The sequence below is a fragment of the Bubalus bubalis genome, chromosome 16 (genome assembly GCF_019923935.1).
Source record: "Bubalus bubalis isolate 160015118507 breed Murrah chromosome 16, NDDB_SH_1, whole genome shotgun sequence".
Classification (NCBI taxonomy): Eukaryota; Metazoa; Chordata; class Mammalia; order Artiodactyla; family Bovidae; genus Bubalus; species Bubalus bubalis.
In genome coordinates, this window is record NC_059172.1 from 38754651 (window position 1) to 38769961 (window position 15311).

Below are 15311 nucleotides of genomic sequence, written 5' to 3' on the forward strand. Positions count from 1 at the left end.
AGCAGGGCCCTGGGTCGGAGTGGGGGCGCTGCCCTCACCCTTGCCCTCTCTTACCACAGAGTACCCGTTTCGAGGCCATGGATGCGCAGTATCGGACCCTGATGCAGATCTCTGTAGCCGACCCCCTGGTTCTGTCACTCATAGTGCCCAGTGCCAAGCGGAACCCTCTTTTCCAAGGCCAGCAGCTGCAACAACTGCTGCAGGAGGGTTCCATGGACCTGGAGGGCATCATCATGGCACTGGAGAGCGTGCTCTATGCCGTGCGCGCCCACTTCCCCCGCCTCTTCTTCCTCAGCGACAGTGAGCTCGTGGCCCTGCTGGCTGCCCCACTGGAGTCCTGTGAGGCCCAGCTGTGGGCTCGACGCTGCTTTCCTCATGTGCATGCGGTGAGCTTTGAGTCCAGTGAAACTGCAAAAGGCACGGATGACCCGGAGTCAAGCCCAAGCATACAGACTCAGGTGGAGGCGCTCGCGGTGTTTGGGGTGGGTGGGGAGGAGGTGAAGCTGCGGGGGTCCCTTCCTCTGCATCCCGATCTCCCCAAGTGGCTGGCTTCCCTGGAGGAGAGTCTGCGTTTGGCACTGGTGTACAATCTGCAGGACTGCGTGGCTGCCCGTCTTGCTCTGGGCCCGTCCCTAGACAAGGCCTTCAAGCAGGAAAACCAGTTGCCCCAGGAAAGCCAGTTGCCCGTGAAGATGTATGTCCAGCACTGGCTGGACTTAGTCCAGGCCTTCCCGTGGCAGTGTGTGTTGGTGGCGGAGGAAGTGGTGTGGCGGGCCGGCATGGAGGAGGCTCTGCTTGAAGGGAGGACCCTGGCCATGGTCCCCATGCATGTGCGCAAGCTAGAGGTACTGGTGCATTTTCTCCGGGCCCAGAGGGCCTCTCAGGGTGAGCAGCCCCTGCCCTCTGTCCGCCAGACCAGCCTGCTCAGTGCCCTGCTGGTCATGGCGGTGGCCCACCGGGACATATCCCAGCTGCTGCAAGAGCACCAGGTCATTGGACTGACAGACTTCCACTGGGTCCGCCAACTCAAGTATCACCTGGGTCCCCCTCACACTGCTCCCCAAAGCCCCCTGCAGGGTCTCAAGACTGCTGTGTCTACTGAGACCTTTCTGTCCCCAGCTGCATGCTGGATAGATGTGCTGGGTCGATCTTTCTTGTACAATTATGAGTACCTGGGTCCCAGACTGGGGTCCCTACCCAGCCTGCTGCCTGAGCGGCCAGCCCTTGTGCTGTTATTAGCCCTGGAAGAGGTGGCCTGTGGGACCCTACTGGGCCCCAGTGGTGTGGGCAAGGCAGCCATAGTAAAGAGCCTGGCCCAGGCCCTGGGGCGCCAGCTGGTGGTGATGCCCTGCTTGCCACAGATGGAGGCCCGCAGCCTGAGCAACTACCTGAACGGTGCCCTGCAGGGAGGTGCCTGGCTGCTGTTAGAAGCAGCTCAGCACTTGCCCCTTGGCTTGCTCTCTGCCCTGGGCCAGCGCTTGGCCAAACTGCGCCACCTCTATGCCCCACTGTACCAGGAAGCTTCCCAAAGTACCAGCACCATCGACCCCACCCACCCCTGGCTCCTCGGCAGCAGCTTCTTTGAGAGACATCATGTGGACATGCGCCTTGGCTACGGCTGTCTCCTGACGCTGCGGGCCCTGAGCCCTGCCATGCCCGCCAACCTGCGCCAGCTGCTGCGGCCCGTGGCGCTGACCCTGCCCGACCTGCAGCAAGTGGCAGAGCTGACCCTGCTGGGTGCAGGGATCCGGGATGCTTCCCGCATCGCGACCCGCCTATCCAAGTTCTTCTCCCTAGAGCGTGAGCTGGTGTCTGGGCCCCTGCCCTGCCGCCTGCCCCTCCTCAGGAAAGTGCTAGAAGACACGATACAGGCTCTGAATGTGACCAAGGAGGACCCCGAGTCTGAGCAGTCCCGCAGCCTAGCCACCATGGAGGAGGCCACCCTGCTGCGCACCCTGCTGCGCTCCCCACTGTTCAGCCTCCTGGAGGGGGCCCATCTGCAGGACCTCCAGAAGCTGCTCTGTGGGCTCTTTCCCACCGCCTCCCAGGTGCTGGCAGAGCCTGTGACCCCCAGGCTGAGGAAGTCACTGCTGGTGGAGGAGTTACGGCAGGGAGGCCTGCATCCCAGCCCTGATATTTTGGGGTCTTTGGATCAACTGAGCCAGGCCCTGGGCCAGGCCTCGGGCATTTTGCTCCTGGGCCCAGCAGGCAGTGGCAAGACCATGTGTTGGCACAGCTTATTTAAGATCCAGAATCGGCTGGCGGCCATGGAGGACCCCACAACCCAGAGCTGCCAGCCTGTGGAAATTACTCACCTGTATCCAGGCGTCCTCAGCCCTCAGGAGTTCCTGGGATGGCTGGAGGGCCCCTGCTGGCACAATGGTGTCTTCCCCAGGCTGTTGCGTGAAGGCAGTCGGTGTAGGACCATGGGCCCAAGGGGGCAGGTACAGGAATCAGTGGGGATTCATCACTGGATAATATGTGATGGAGCTGCCAGTTCTTCCTGGCTGGACTCTATCACTTGCCTCCTAGGTGACCCCCCACAGCTTAGCCTCCCCAATGGTCAGCAAATAGCACGACCCCCAGGTACTTTTCTTTTGATGGAAGTGGGAGATACCACAGGCATGTCCCCCACCGTGGTGGGCCGTTGTGCCCTGGTGTGGTGTGGGGGGGAGCAGACTTGGCAGGGTATACTGAGCGTCCTGATGGCAGCCTTGCCCCGTGAGTACCGCCTGCAGCCCCAAACTGTCACTGAGCTCAGCCACCTGGCTGAAGGGCTGGTGCCCGCAACATTCCAGTTCCTCACTTGCCAGGGTGTTAGCTCTCTGCTGCAGGTACATGGACAGCGGGCCATTTGCCCAGGTGTGGCTGAAGTCACCAGCCTGGCCCGCATCTTGCGTTGTCTGCTCAACCCATACCTGCGCATAGATGAGGAGGAGAAGGCACATATCCCAGGTGAAGGCAAGGACTGATTTGAGAGCTATGTGGCCTTGAGGATAGTGGGGATATAAGCTGAAGCTTGTGGCCCAGGTTCTTAGGTGGACTAGGATCTTGGGACTGAAAGTGAGAAGTGATAGCCAACCTCTACTCTCTTTCCTACCCCCTCCTCTTTTTTCCTACTGGGGCTCCTTTCCTGGCCATGGTGACCTTCATAGAGGACCTCAGCTATAGTGATTCAAAGTGTATAGTGGCTCGAAGCATCAAGGCCTCAAAAAACAGCTCTCTGCACCAGAGCCAGATTGACAGTGATGCCGTGCCTAGTAAGCGCAGGGAGCACTTGCTGGCCATCAGCAGCTTTCTTTTTGCTGTGATCTGGGGCTTCGGAGCCCACCTTCCCTCCAGGTATCTACAGGGCTGGAGGGGGGAGATGGAGAGGGCGGAAATGGAACGACCCATGGGTGTCCAAACCCTGGCACCATTGTTGGAGAAGGGTGGGGTGTGTGAGTGTATGGAAACTGAGTGTAATGGAACTGTTGTAACCATATGACACTCTCACCGTATGTTCATTTGAGCAGGCTCTGGCCCCTCTATGACACCTTCCTGAGGGATTCTATTAGTTGCCTCTCCAACTACTGTGAGCTGCCACCCTCAGACTCAGTGTTTGATCTACATGTATGCCCCGAAGACGGGACACTGGCCCCCTTCACTGGCCAATACCTGGGCAGCCGCATCAAGGGAACTCAGGGCACCTTCTCCCCTTCTCCCCAGGTGTGAGGACAGTGGGGCCGAAGCTGGGGTTGGGGCTTAAAGACATATCCTGGGTTGTACATGTCCTCAGCATAGCCGAGGGCTGCCTGCTCCCATTCCTTGAAACGTTTTTAAAATCACAAGAATACATGAAGTGCTCTGCAAATACAACTTTAATATAAGCCTCCTAAGACCTTTACTTTCAGCTAGATTACTGTGCTAATCAGGAGCTGCCACAGTAAGCCCCGCTCCTGTCCTGCAGACTGAGCGGCTCTTGTACGTGGTGGACCTGCTTCTGTCAGAGGGACATCCAGTGCTGCTGGCTGGAGAGGCAGCAACAGGGAAGACAACCTTTGTGGAAGTGCTGGTGGAGCCACAGCACCCTTACATAAACAGCCCCGTTCACCCCGCTGTCAGTACCACCCACCTTCGCCTCCTGCTGAGCCGGGAGGTCCAGGGGCAATCACAAGCCGGCCCATGGACTGCGCGGCACCTGGATTCTAAAGGTTTTCTCCTCTTCCTGCTGGAGGATCTGCACCTGGCTGCTTCCGGTGAGGAGTCGGGAGGGAAGGAGTCATCGTCCTTTCTTTTGACTGTAAAATCCTTAGCTATATTTATCGACTCTCAGACCTATACCTACAGACCAGACTTGAGTGTTCCATTCTTAATATCTTCTCAGTCTACATATGCTCACTGAATAATCTTGTCCCTTGCATCCCTTGCAGTATTGACCATATTGACATTTAGAGAACATTATATCCACTGACTGCAAAATGTACTTTTTTTTCAAGTGCACATTGGAACATCCACCAAGATAGACCTTATGCATAAAATCAGTCTCAACAAATTTCAAAGGATTAACTTTTACAGAATATTTTCTCTGACTGTAGCAATAAAAACCAGTAAGATACTAGAAATTCCCCAATTTTTGAAATTAAACATCACACTTCTAGATAACTCATGCATAAAAGAAGAAACTCAAAGGGAAATTAGAAACTATTTTGAATTGAATACTAGTGAAAACACAATATATCAAAATTTGTGGAATGTAGTTAAAGCAGTGCTCAGAAAGTTTACACCTTTAAATGCCTAATTAGAAAATAAGAAAAATTTGAAATCAGTGATCTATATTTTCAGCTTAAGAATCTAGGAAAAGAAGAGCAAGTTAAAATAATTAGAAGGAGATAAATAATAAAGATCAGACCAGCAATCTATGAAATAGAATAAAAAGCACAAACTATAGAAAATATCAGCAAAGCAAAAATTTAAAAAGATAAATTAAATGAATCTCCAAGTAACACAAATCAAGAAATAAAATAGGAAATATAAATTATCAATATCAGGAATGAAAGAGGTTTTATTTTAAAGATATTAAAAAGAATAACAAGGGAATATTGTAGAAAAACTTACAGTAATAAATTTAGTAATTCAGATGTCTTGAAAAACACACCTTATCAAAATCTGACTCAAGAAGAAAAATAATAGGAAAAGAATAGCCCTATATATCTATTAAAAATTTGAATTCATAATAATAAACATTCCCAGTCCTGGATGGTTATTACACAGTTCAATTATATCTGATATTTAAGAAAAAAATGGAAACATACAGTTTTTCAGAAAATGGAGTAAATACTTTTCAACTCATTTTATAAGGCCACCAAACCCTAATACCAAGTTCTGAAAGATATTTCAAGAAAATAAATTATAGGCCATGATCTTTCATAAATATAAATGCAAAACAAATCCTCATGAGATACTAAGTAAAATTTAGCAACACATTATCATCAAGTGGGGGTATATCTCAAGAATGCAAGTTGACTCAACATTCAAAAATCAATCGGTGTAATGCATGACATGAGAATAACGGAGAAAAGTATAAGATCATCCTAGTAGATAAAGAAAAAGCATTTGATAAAATTCAACACTATTTATGGTAACTCTCAGCAAACTAGGAATAGAAAGGAATTTTCTCAATTTGATGAAGGGCATCTATTGGAATCTATAGCTAATTACATACTTAATTGTGAAATATTGAACATTTTTTCCATAAGACCAGTCACAAGGCAAGAGTGTCCATGCTCACTGCTGCTTTTTAATAGTGAACAGAGACTGCCATCAGTACAATAAGAGAAAGAAGGAAAAGCCTTTAAAATTAGAAAAGATGAAGTAATACTATCTCTACTAGCATATAACATGATTTACTACATGGAGAGTCCTAAGGATCTACCAAAAGCAAAAACAAAACTACAAAACTATCAGAATAAACAAGTGAATTTAGCAGGCTCACAGCATACAAAGTCAATCTATTGAAATCATTATTATTTCTACATCCTAATGACAATCAGAAATTAAAAATTTAAGTATCATTTAAAATATCATGTAAAAGCTTAAAGTATTTAGGAATAAACAGTGAAAGATACACACTGAAAATTGCTAAATACTGCCGAGATAAAAGAGAATTAAGTAAATGTAGAAATATATCATGTTCTTAGATCAGATGAGTCACCAGTGTTAAGGTGTTCCTTCTCCCCAAACTGATCTACAGATTCAGTGCAGTCCCAGTCTAAACTAGGAAGTCTTGTTTATTTTGTTTGTTTTTGTTTTTTTATTTTTTAGAAACTGACAGACTGTTTCTGAGACTTACATGGAAATGCAAAAGACCTAGAAGGGCCAAAACAACTTTCAAAAATAAGAAAGTTGGAGGGCTTAAACTAGTGATTTTAAGACTTACTGTACACAGTTACAGTAATCAAGTAATAAATACCAATATCAGTATAAGGACATGGATACAGCCTAATGGAACAGAATCATGAATCTGCTATATGGTCATTTATGGTCATTTGATTTTCAACAAGTGCTCCAAGATAATTCACTGGGGGAAGGTATAATTCTTGGGGTAGAGACATCTGTATGTATGTGTGAGGAAAAAAAAAAAAAAAGAATCTTGAATCCTACCTCACAACATTCACAAAAATCAATTATAAATAGATTATAGACAAGTATAAAAATTAAAACTATAAATCTTAAAAAAATATTGAAGAAAAATCTGTGTGAACTTGGCTAGAAGCAATGATTTCTTAGGATACAACTATATTTCACCAAAATTTAAAACCTATGCCCTTCAAGAGACACTTATGAAAATGAAAAAAAAATCCATAGAAAAAATTCAAGATACATATATCTAACAAAGCTCTTGTACCTTGAAAACATAAAAAAGCTCTTACAACTCAGTAAGAAAAACTCCATTTAAAAAATGGACAAAAAACTTTGAATAGACACTTTACAAAAGAAAAATATATGAGTGACGAATAGCACATGAAAATGTGTTTGATACGGTTATGCATCAGTGAACTCCAAATGTAAAACCTGTGAGACAGTACTTCACACCTACTAGAAAGATTCTACTAAGAAAGACTGATAGTAATTGTGAAATGTGGAGCAACTGAAACCCTCACACTTTGCTGGTAGGAGCAAATGATACAACTGTAGGGGAAAAAAAAGTGTGACATTTTCTTCCCTATTTAATGTATGTTTACTATATGACCCGGCAATTCTGCTCACAGGTATTTACCCAAGTGAAATGAAAGCACGTGTATGTTCTTAAATAACCTTGCACATGTATGTTCATAGCAGCATTATTCTGAATAGTCAAAACCTCAAAACAACATAAAAGTCCATCAGTGTCAGTCAATCTACAAACTGTGATATTTTCATCATGGAATATCACTCAGCAATGAAACAGAACAAATTACTGATACACGCAAAATATGGCTGAATCTCAGAATCACGCTGAGTGCATGAGGCTAGACGTGGTAAACCACATACTGTATGATTCCCTTTGTATGAAGTTCTAGAATAGGCAAAGCTAATCCATAATGATAGACGTCAGATCAGATAGAAATTCCTGGGACAGTGTGATAGGTGATTGACTGCAGCGGGGCAGGAGGAAACTTTCTGGGGTGATGAAAGTGTCCTAAATATCACTGGGGTGCTGGTTACACAGACATATACATTTGTCAGAAGTCACTGAACTATCTACAATGTGTACATTTTATTTTATAGAAATAATTTCTCAATAAAGTTGAGTTTATAAAAGCCTGCATGAGATATAACTCCATTATCTTTGACTGTAGTGACTGTACTTTTCCCTCTGCTGTGGTCAGATCAGGTTTCCAAACCTTTCTGTTCACTAACCTTCAGTTAATGAATATGTAATTTGTCTTAGAGGTAGGATTCAGGGAAGAAGGAAAAAAAAATCACTCACTTCTAGGGAGAGAGAACAATGTACTCAGACATGACCCAGTCCCAACATCCCAGATGCATAAACTCCCTCAGAAGCCCACGTGTGCCAGGAGCAGACCCACAGAGGCAGGGAGAGGAGGAGCAGGGTGACACCGTTGTTGGGCCTCACGCAGGTTTTCTCTGTTCACGGCCCCCAGACCCAGCGAAGAGCTGTCAGCCACTGCTGGAGACTCTGCGTCAGGCCATAGATGGCACTGTGTACACCCACAGCACCTTGGAGCTGCAGACGCTGCAGCCTGGAGTCAACTTCCTGGCCACTGCCACGGTGCCAGGCTTCTGCGAGCAGCTGCTCTGCCCACGCCTCTCTCGGCTCTTCACAGTGCTGGCCCTGGGCAGTGTGACCCAGGCCACGCTGCTGAGCAGGCACATGCCCAGCATACAGGCCTGGCTCGAGCGCTTCCCCTCTGTGGAACGGGAGAGTGTTCTAGCAAGAGCCCTGGTTCGGGCCTCATTGGAGGCCTGGGAGGCAGTGGGCAACTGCTTTATGCCCTCACCCCTCCGCCCACACTACCGCTTCTCCATGCACTCTGTGAGCCAGCTTCTGGGCAGCCTGCAGCTGCTGCCCATCAGGGTGGGCTCCCGGGGTTTTGTGGACTGTCTCAACCATCAAGAGCACCTGCGCCGCGTGTCCGGCTTACGTGGCACTCGCCTGATGATCATGATGGCCACGCGCAACATCGTGCGCCTCTGGTTGCATGAGGCACAGAGAACGTTTTGTGACCGGCTGGACAGCCTCAAGGAACGCTCCTTCTGTGCCAGACTGCTCCTAGAGGTAGCTCAGAATGTCTTCTGCTGTGGGCCAGCACCCCAGAGCCTGGGCAAGGGTTATGAGGAAGAGGAGGAGGAAGAGAAGGTGCCTGAAGTGGAATCTGAAGGGGAGCTGGCTCAGTGGGAGGACCTGAGCAACAGCGGGAGTGAGACGGAGGAGGAGGAGGCCCCGTACGACCTTCCGGTCATCACAGGCTCACCGTGCAATGATTCAGCACCACCCGTAGCACCAGTAAGGAAGATGACCATAGGAAACATGAGTCAGAAGATAAGCCAGGAGGAAGGCACAAGGACCTCCAGCTACAAACTCCAGCCAAATAAATCTAAGAACTTGGCTCAGAAGGCAGCCCAAGAAGACATGGTCTCACCCTTGTTGCTCCCAATGCTGCTACTCCGGCCCCAGGAGAAGCCCTCAGACCTGGTCTTCAGTCAGGAACTGATACTAGAGTCCAACTCTGAGAGCTCCAACTTGTACCTGGAACGCCAGTGGATGAGCCTGGAGGAGCAGCTGGCCACCTCAGCTGCTCAGCTGCGCCTGAACCCCCACCTTGCCCGGTGCCACTCGATGGCCCAGCACGTGGCCCGCCTGGTCCGGGTGTTGGCCAGGCCCCAGCAGCATGGCCTCCTGCTCGCAGGGGCTCAGGGGACTGGGCGCTGTACTGCCATCACTCTGGCTGCTGGCATTTGTCAGACCCGCCTCTTCTGTCTGCCGTGTGGATCAGAGGAAGCCATTCTCCAGTGTCTAAGGGAGGTCAGCTGGCATGCTGGCACGTTAGGCCAGCCGGTGGCCCTGCTGGTGCCCAAGGGTGTGGATCTTACTACCTTTCATCGCCTGCTGGCCCTGGCAACCTCAGGCAGTTTTCCTGACCTGTACACAGAGGCAGATCTGGAAAACATTGAAGGACATCTCCCCAGGGACAGCCTTAGTGTCAAGCAGAACATCAAGAAGGAAATTCTGTGGCAGAGGTGAGGCCAAGACCCCCAAGCCAGGGGTTGCTCTGCTCTGGCTCCACCCTGGCCGAAGGCCAAAAGCCCCCACAAAACATAAGGGCTACTGAGGGGGCATGGAAGAGCAGGGTTGAGGGGTCAGGTTGGGGTGGGGACCTGTGGGCAGACAGGGATGAAGGAGAGGACGGCATCAGAGCTCCGGCCCCACAGGTTCTGCCATCAGGTGCGGAGCCACCTGCACATGTTCATCCTGATCGGAGATGACCAGGCCCACAAACAGCTACCCCCCACCCTTTTCCTGAGGCTCCTTCAACTGGCCAGTGCCTGCACTGACCGCTATGAACCCTGGGACCAAGACTCCCTGGTCGCTGTGGCCCAGCATCACCTGAAGGGCTCTGAGAGCCCACCCCTTGATAACGGTGAGCCCTCCTTACCTGCCCTCACCCCTCATCTAGACCAGGTTCTAAAGAGGACTGATACTTGGGTCAGTCTCTCTCTAGAACCTGGTTGAGCCTCCCTTCACCTTTTCTGCCCTCCTTCCTGAGCGAGGAGAGAGGGTCCCTTTCCTTTCTTCCCCTACAAGCTCACAAGTCCAGGCTAAAGTCATGCCTGTTGCAGACTCCTTGAGGTTCCCAGACATCCAGGCCTCAGTTCCCAGCGTGGCCAAGGCCATGGCTCTCATCCACCTTTCGGCTGCCAGCTACCAAGGGCACCTGTGCCCTGAATTGTCCCTCGTCACCCCCAAGACCTTCCTGGACTTCCTGGACACCTTCGTACTGCAGCGGCAATGGATGACCCTGCACATTAAGAACAGGGCCCAGCGGTGAGTGACCCCCATTCCCTCCCCTGTATCTCCTTCCACTCCCTCAGGTCCACTCACTGGCACACTGTGTCTTCAGGCTACAGAATGCCCTGGAAAATCTGAAGATGCTGATTGAGAAGCACAGTGCCCACACCACCCTGGTCTTCAACTTGGAGGAGCAGCTGAAAGGCTCCCATAAGGTAAGGGGGAGAGGAGTTTGAGGCATGAACAGTAGGTCAAAGCAGGAGCCCAAACAATGACTTTGCAGAAACCAACCAGACTGAACCTTAGTTCTGGTCTCCTGAGAGCCCCTCTTCCCCCAGGGGCTGTCTCTAATCCCTGCTGCCTCCTCCTCTAGAGCTCAGGCTCAAACTTCCCTGTGGCACGTCTGAGATCAGGCTGATTCCTCTAAATGCATGAAACCCAAGTGTCTGCTTCCAGTTGTCCCTAGTACCTTGACGGTGTGAAGTTCAGTATGCTCCCCAAGCTCTGCAGAGATTCCCATTGGGGATGGGGCAGGATTACATCCTCATGGTCCCCTCTCACTTTAATCCTCTTCTCCTGGATTCTCTATTGCTCACTGCTGGTTGGCACACCTCTTGTAGCTGTCCTCTCTTCCCATACCGCTTTGTTCCTGCAGCATGTCCTTCCACAATACACCAAATATACAAATTTATACACTCTGTATACAAAAATGTACACTGTTAGGGACAGTGGGGAAATGCAGATGGGTGATGGCAGTGGGGGCAATTTACATTCTAGAACAGAACCAGAAATAGGTTTAAATGGTTTACTAGATCTCAGTGTCCTGTTTTCCTGTCACCTTCCTCTACAGGGCATTTCCTAGTGACAGAGTTTTCTCTCCCTGTCACATCTCCCCAGCACTGCTCCCAATGCTGTTCAGTCACCCTATTTTTCCTTTAGCACTTCCCAAAGGCAATGCTCATGTAACAAGAGATTTTTTTCCCAGTCCTTACTGTAAATCCTGTTGCTTTCTTATACAGAGCAATTTCCTTCTTTGAATAAGTGAACTGCTCATATCTAGCATCTAAAATTGGTAGCAGTGGCAACATTACATGTTCTGTAGTCAAACACTCTTAGTTAAAAATGCTTTCCTAAAATAGACATTTTTTGGTTTTTGTTTCATTTTTAATAAGAGGAATTCTGATATTGCATTTTTTTCCCCTTTCCTGCTTACACAAAACTTTGATGAAGGTTCAGGAGTAACTACAGTGAGATAGTTACTAGTGATTAGTCCACAAGCAGATACTATGACTTGCTTTCTCCTGGGGTTTCAGGTCTTCCAGCTCCCCATGCCGAACCCTCCTCTTCTGATGGGGCAGGGCTCTCCTTCGGCGTTGCACAGCCCCAGGGGCATGGCTTACATAGTACCTACATACGTGGTTTTCATTGTGTCCTATGGAGTCATCATAGTACTGTTGCCCTCCCACCATTCACCACGGAGGATCACTAGCTTAGATTAAAAATTAAAACTCTGTTGAGATGCAAAAAATTAAGAAGTTCATTGATGAACGGGAGTCCTCTTTCCCATGATTTCCAGATTCCAGTTGTCTGTCTCAGGTCTTGCTTTTTCCCCAAACGATTAATACCAGGGATTTTTTATATAATTTAGGGGAGCTATTATTCTCTGATCCTTGGATCAGAACATAAGAAGCCCAAAGCTGGATAAGAGATGTTCATAGTCTCAGGGGCATTCACTTAACAGCCATAACCATGTGTACTTGTTTCAGTTGCCCACCGCAGGAAATGGCACCGCCCTCCACTTAGTCACTTAAGCTGAACCCCAGGAGTCATCTTGGACCCCTCCATCTCTTTTCCCTTTCATATTCAGTTGGTTCATTTATTTATGACTGTGCTCAGCAAAGCTTATTTGAATTCCGTATTTTTTGTGTGAGCACTCATTAATACTTTTGTGCATGTCTACATCTATCCTGGCTTCTTCCCTTATGGTTCAGTTGGTAAAGAATCCGCCTGCAATGCAGGAGACGTTTATGTTTACATCTGCTGCTGCTGCTGCTATGTCGCTTCAGTCGTGTCCGACTCTGCGACCCCAGAGACGGCAGCCTACCAGGCTCCCTCATCCCTGGGATTCTCCAGGCAAGAACACTGGAGTGGGTTGCCATTTCCTTCTCCAATGCAGGAAAGTGAAAAGTGAAAGTTAAGTCGCTCAGTCGTGTCCGACTCCTATCTAGGTAGATAGAATTCTCACCTCCACTTTCCTAAGGAGGCCATTCTTTCTTCCATTTTACAGATGAAAAAACTCAGATCCAGAAATGTTAGGATGAGGATTAAATGAGGCCTTTACATGTAAAGTACTTCAAAGTGCTGGCATGTAGCAAAAGCCCAATAAATGTCATCATGTATTGATAGTAGATGGCCTCCTAATAAAGACAGGCGCTCTCCTTGTCCTTCATGGTGCCTCGTTTGCTGGAAGATATAGGCTCATGCAAGTAGTTACAAAACAATGCATTATGACAGAGTGAGTCCAGCATGCTCTGAAGTGTCAAGAAAGACTTCCTAAAATTGTATGAGTCTTATGTTGAATTGGTTCATAGTGCTTTTCGGGACTACTGTATCCTTATATTTCTCTGTATATTTATTCTATTAATTTTTGAGAGCTTGATGTTGAACTCCAACTAAAAATCTTAATTTATCTACTTGAAAAATAATTGAAATATATAGTAGAACTATATGTATCATTCTTCTGTATTTTCCAAGTTTCTGGTAAATGTGTTATCATCTTTTCATAATTTAAAAAAAATAAAAAAGAAGTAAAAAAAAAAAAAAACTTCCTAGAGAGAGCATAGTACCACACTGTGTAGCACAGAGGCATTGGTAAGCACCAAAAGCATTCCTTAAATATGTAAACGCAAGGATGAAGTACATCAAAGTTGATACCTGAAGGTCAGGTGAGATTTGGTATGAAAGGGGGTGGGAAGAATGTTGCAGGCTGAAGTAACAGCAGGTGCAAAGGCCCAGAGGCAAGAGTGTGTGTGCCAGGTTGGAGGAACTGAAAGTCAGGAATGGCTGGAGAGCACGCTGCTGGGAGAGGAAAAGCAAATGACGTTGGAAAGATGAACAGAAGCCTCCTGGTCACGGAGGTACTGTAAACCAAATGTAACAGTGGCGAGTGTTAAGAGACATGATGATTTGATATTTGCCTTTGAGAAAACCAAATAGGCTTGCAGCATGAAAAGCAGATTAGAGGAGGGGGAGTAGGAGTTAGGAAGCCAGTGCAAAAGATCAGGAGTGAGAGCACGTGGGTGTGAGTTATGGTTTTGGGGATGGAAGCAGACATGAGAGACATATTGCAGATAAAACAGAAAGGCCTTGCTTGAAGATGGGTTTGATTTGGAGGACTAGAAGAGGTGGAGTCAAGGTAACCATCAGGTTTCTTCCTTGGGAAACTTGGATGTATTTTGCCACAGATCTCTGAGGAAAGAATACATGAAGAGATGAATAGGATTGTAAGAGATCTGAGGAGCCATCGCCAATACATCCACTTCTGGATATGTGGAGTCTGAGGGGTCTGTGAGACACTGAAGAGGAAACTCCCACTAAGCAGATGGATATGGAGGTGTGGGTCTTGGGGAAGAATCTGGCTAGATATAAGGATTTGGAGTTGTTAAAATATAAGTGATAATCAGAGCCATGAGTTTAGGGAGGTACACAGAAAGATGATAAGATAAGGGGGCCCTGAAAACTTTTTGAGAAATATTTAAGGGATAGCAGAGGAAGAGAATGAGGAAGAGCAGCCATAGAAGCCAAAGAAGAACATGGTCTGATGAAAGTCAAGGGAGGAGAATGTTTCAACAGAGAGGAGCTTCTTCTGTGACAAATGCCACTAGCGGGTCAAGTAAGATAGAGTGTCACCCAGTGGTTAAGCACGTAGGCTTTGGATTCAGATCGCCTAGGCCTGTATGGTAGGTTAGAAGCACCCAACCCATGCAGTGAGGCTGCCTGACTAGATGTATAACTCACAGACTGGGGAATGACAGTTTCAGAGCACAGCACGTATCTGTAGCCTACTTGGAGTTCAACTGGGTCACCCTAATGGTCAACTTGGTCATACAACTGTCAGGAGTATGGCTGAGTCCAAGCCCATGTGGGGTCTTCCCTTGGGGTAGTCCCACCTGGCCCAAGATCTGGAGATGCAGAGCCTAATCTCTGTTCACAGAGCCTTGGCAGACTGAATCATCAGCTAGACCAAAGCAAGATTCTGTACAAGCGGCAGCTGACAGAGTGTCGGCAGCAGGAGAACCTCATTGAGAACCTGACCAAGCAGCGGGATGCCCTGCGGGCTCAGTATGAGGCTTTCCTAGAGCAGGTGCGCTCTTCCCACCACCTGCCCTGCGCTGATCCCCTCTTGGAAGGGAACAACCTCTCCTAGGATGCCCAGAGGAGAGGATGGGTTGGCTTGTCATGGAGTCTCCTGGGGCAAAGGTAATAGGATGGCTTGGGGTGTGGTCCCTTGGAGACCCTAGGAGAAGATGGTCCCTCCTGGAAATACCTTGAAGGAAGAGAGGACATTCTGGGACCTCACTGCAATCACACATCTCTCCTTGTTTAGATGGGCAAGGCATTTCTGGGGCCCCTGAGCCAGCTGCAGGTGGCTGACTTTGAGGAGATACGAAGCTATCGAGCACCACCAGAGTCTGTGGTCCAGGTGACTGATGCTCTGTGCGACCTCTTCCACCGTGAAACAGGCTGGGCCAGTGCCAAGCAGCTGCTATGCTCTGAGGATTTTTATCAGGTAAGAAATGTGGGGCTCCACGGAGGAGGA

General features: G+C 48.3%; 1 protein-coding gene across 1 annotated transcript in view; it reads left to right on the forward strand.

Moving 5' to 3' along the window:
- Positions 1-15311, forward strand: part of DNHD1 (dynein heavy chain domain 1) — a 62295-nt gene that overhangs the window by 35524 nt on the left and 11460 nt on the right. The window contains exons 20-29 of the mRNA XM_044929024.2: positions 60-2955; positions 3156-3342; positions 3516-3708; positions 3950-4238; positions 8127-9723; positions 9916-10124; positions 10324-10528; positions 10605-10707; positions 14706-14855; positions 15099-15281. Of these exons, the coding sequence (XP_044784959.2) occupies positions 60-2955; positions 3156-3342; positions 3516-3708; positions 3950-4238; positions 8127-9723; positions 9916-10124; positions 10324-10528; positions 10605-10707; positions 14706-14855; positions 15099-15281 (6012 nt within the window). The remainder of the gene's footprint in view (positions 1-59; positions 2956-3155; positions 3343-3515; positions 3709-3949; positions 4239-8126; positions 9724-9915; positions 10125-10323; positions 10529-10604; positions 10708-14705; positions 14856-15098; positions 15282-15311) is intronic.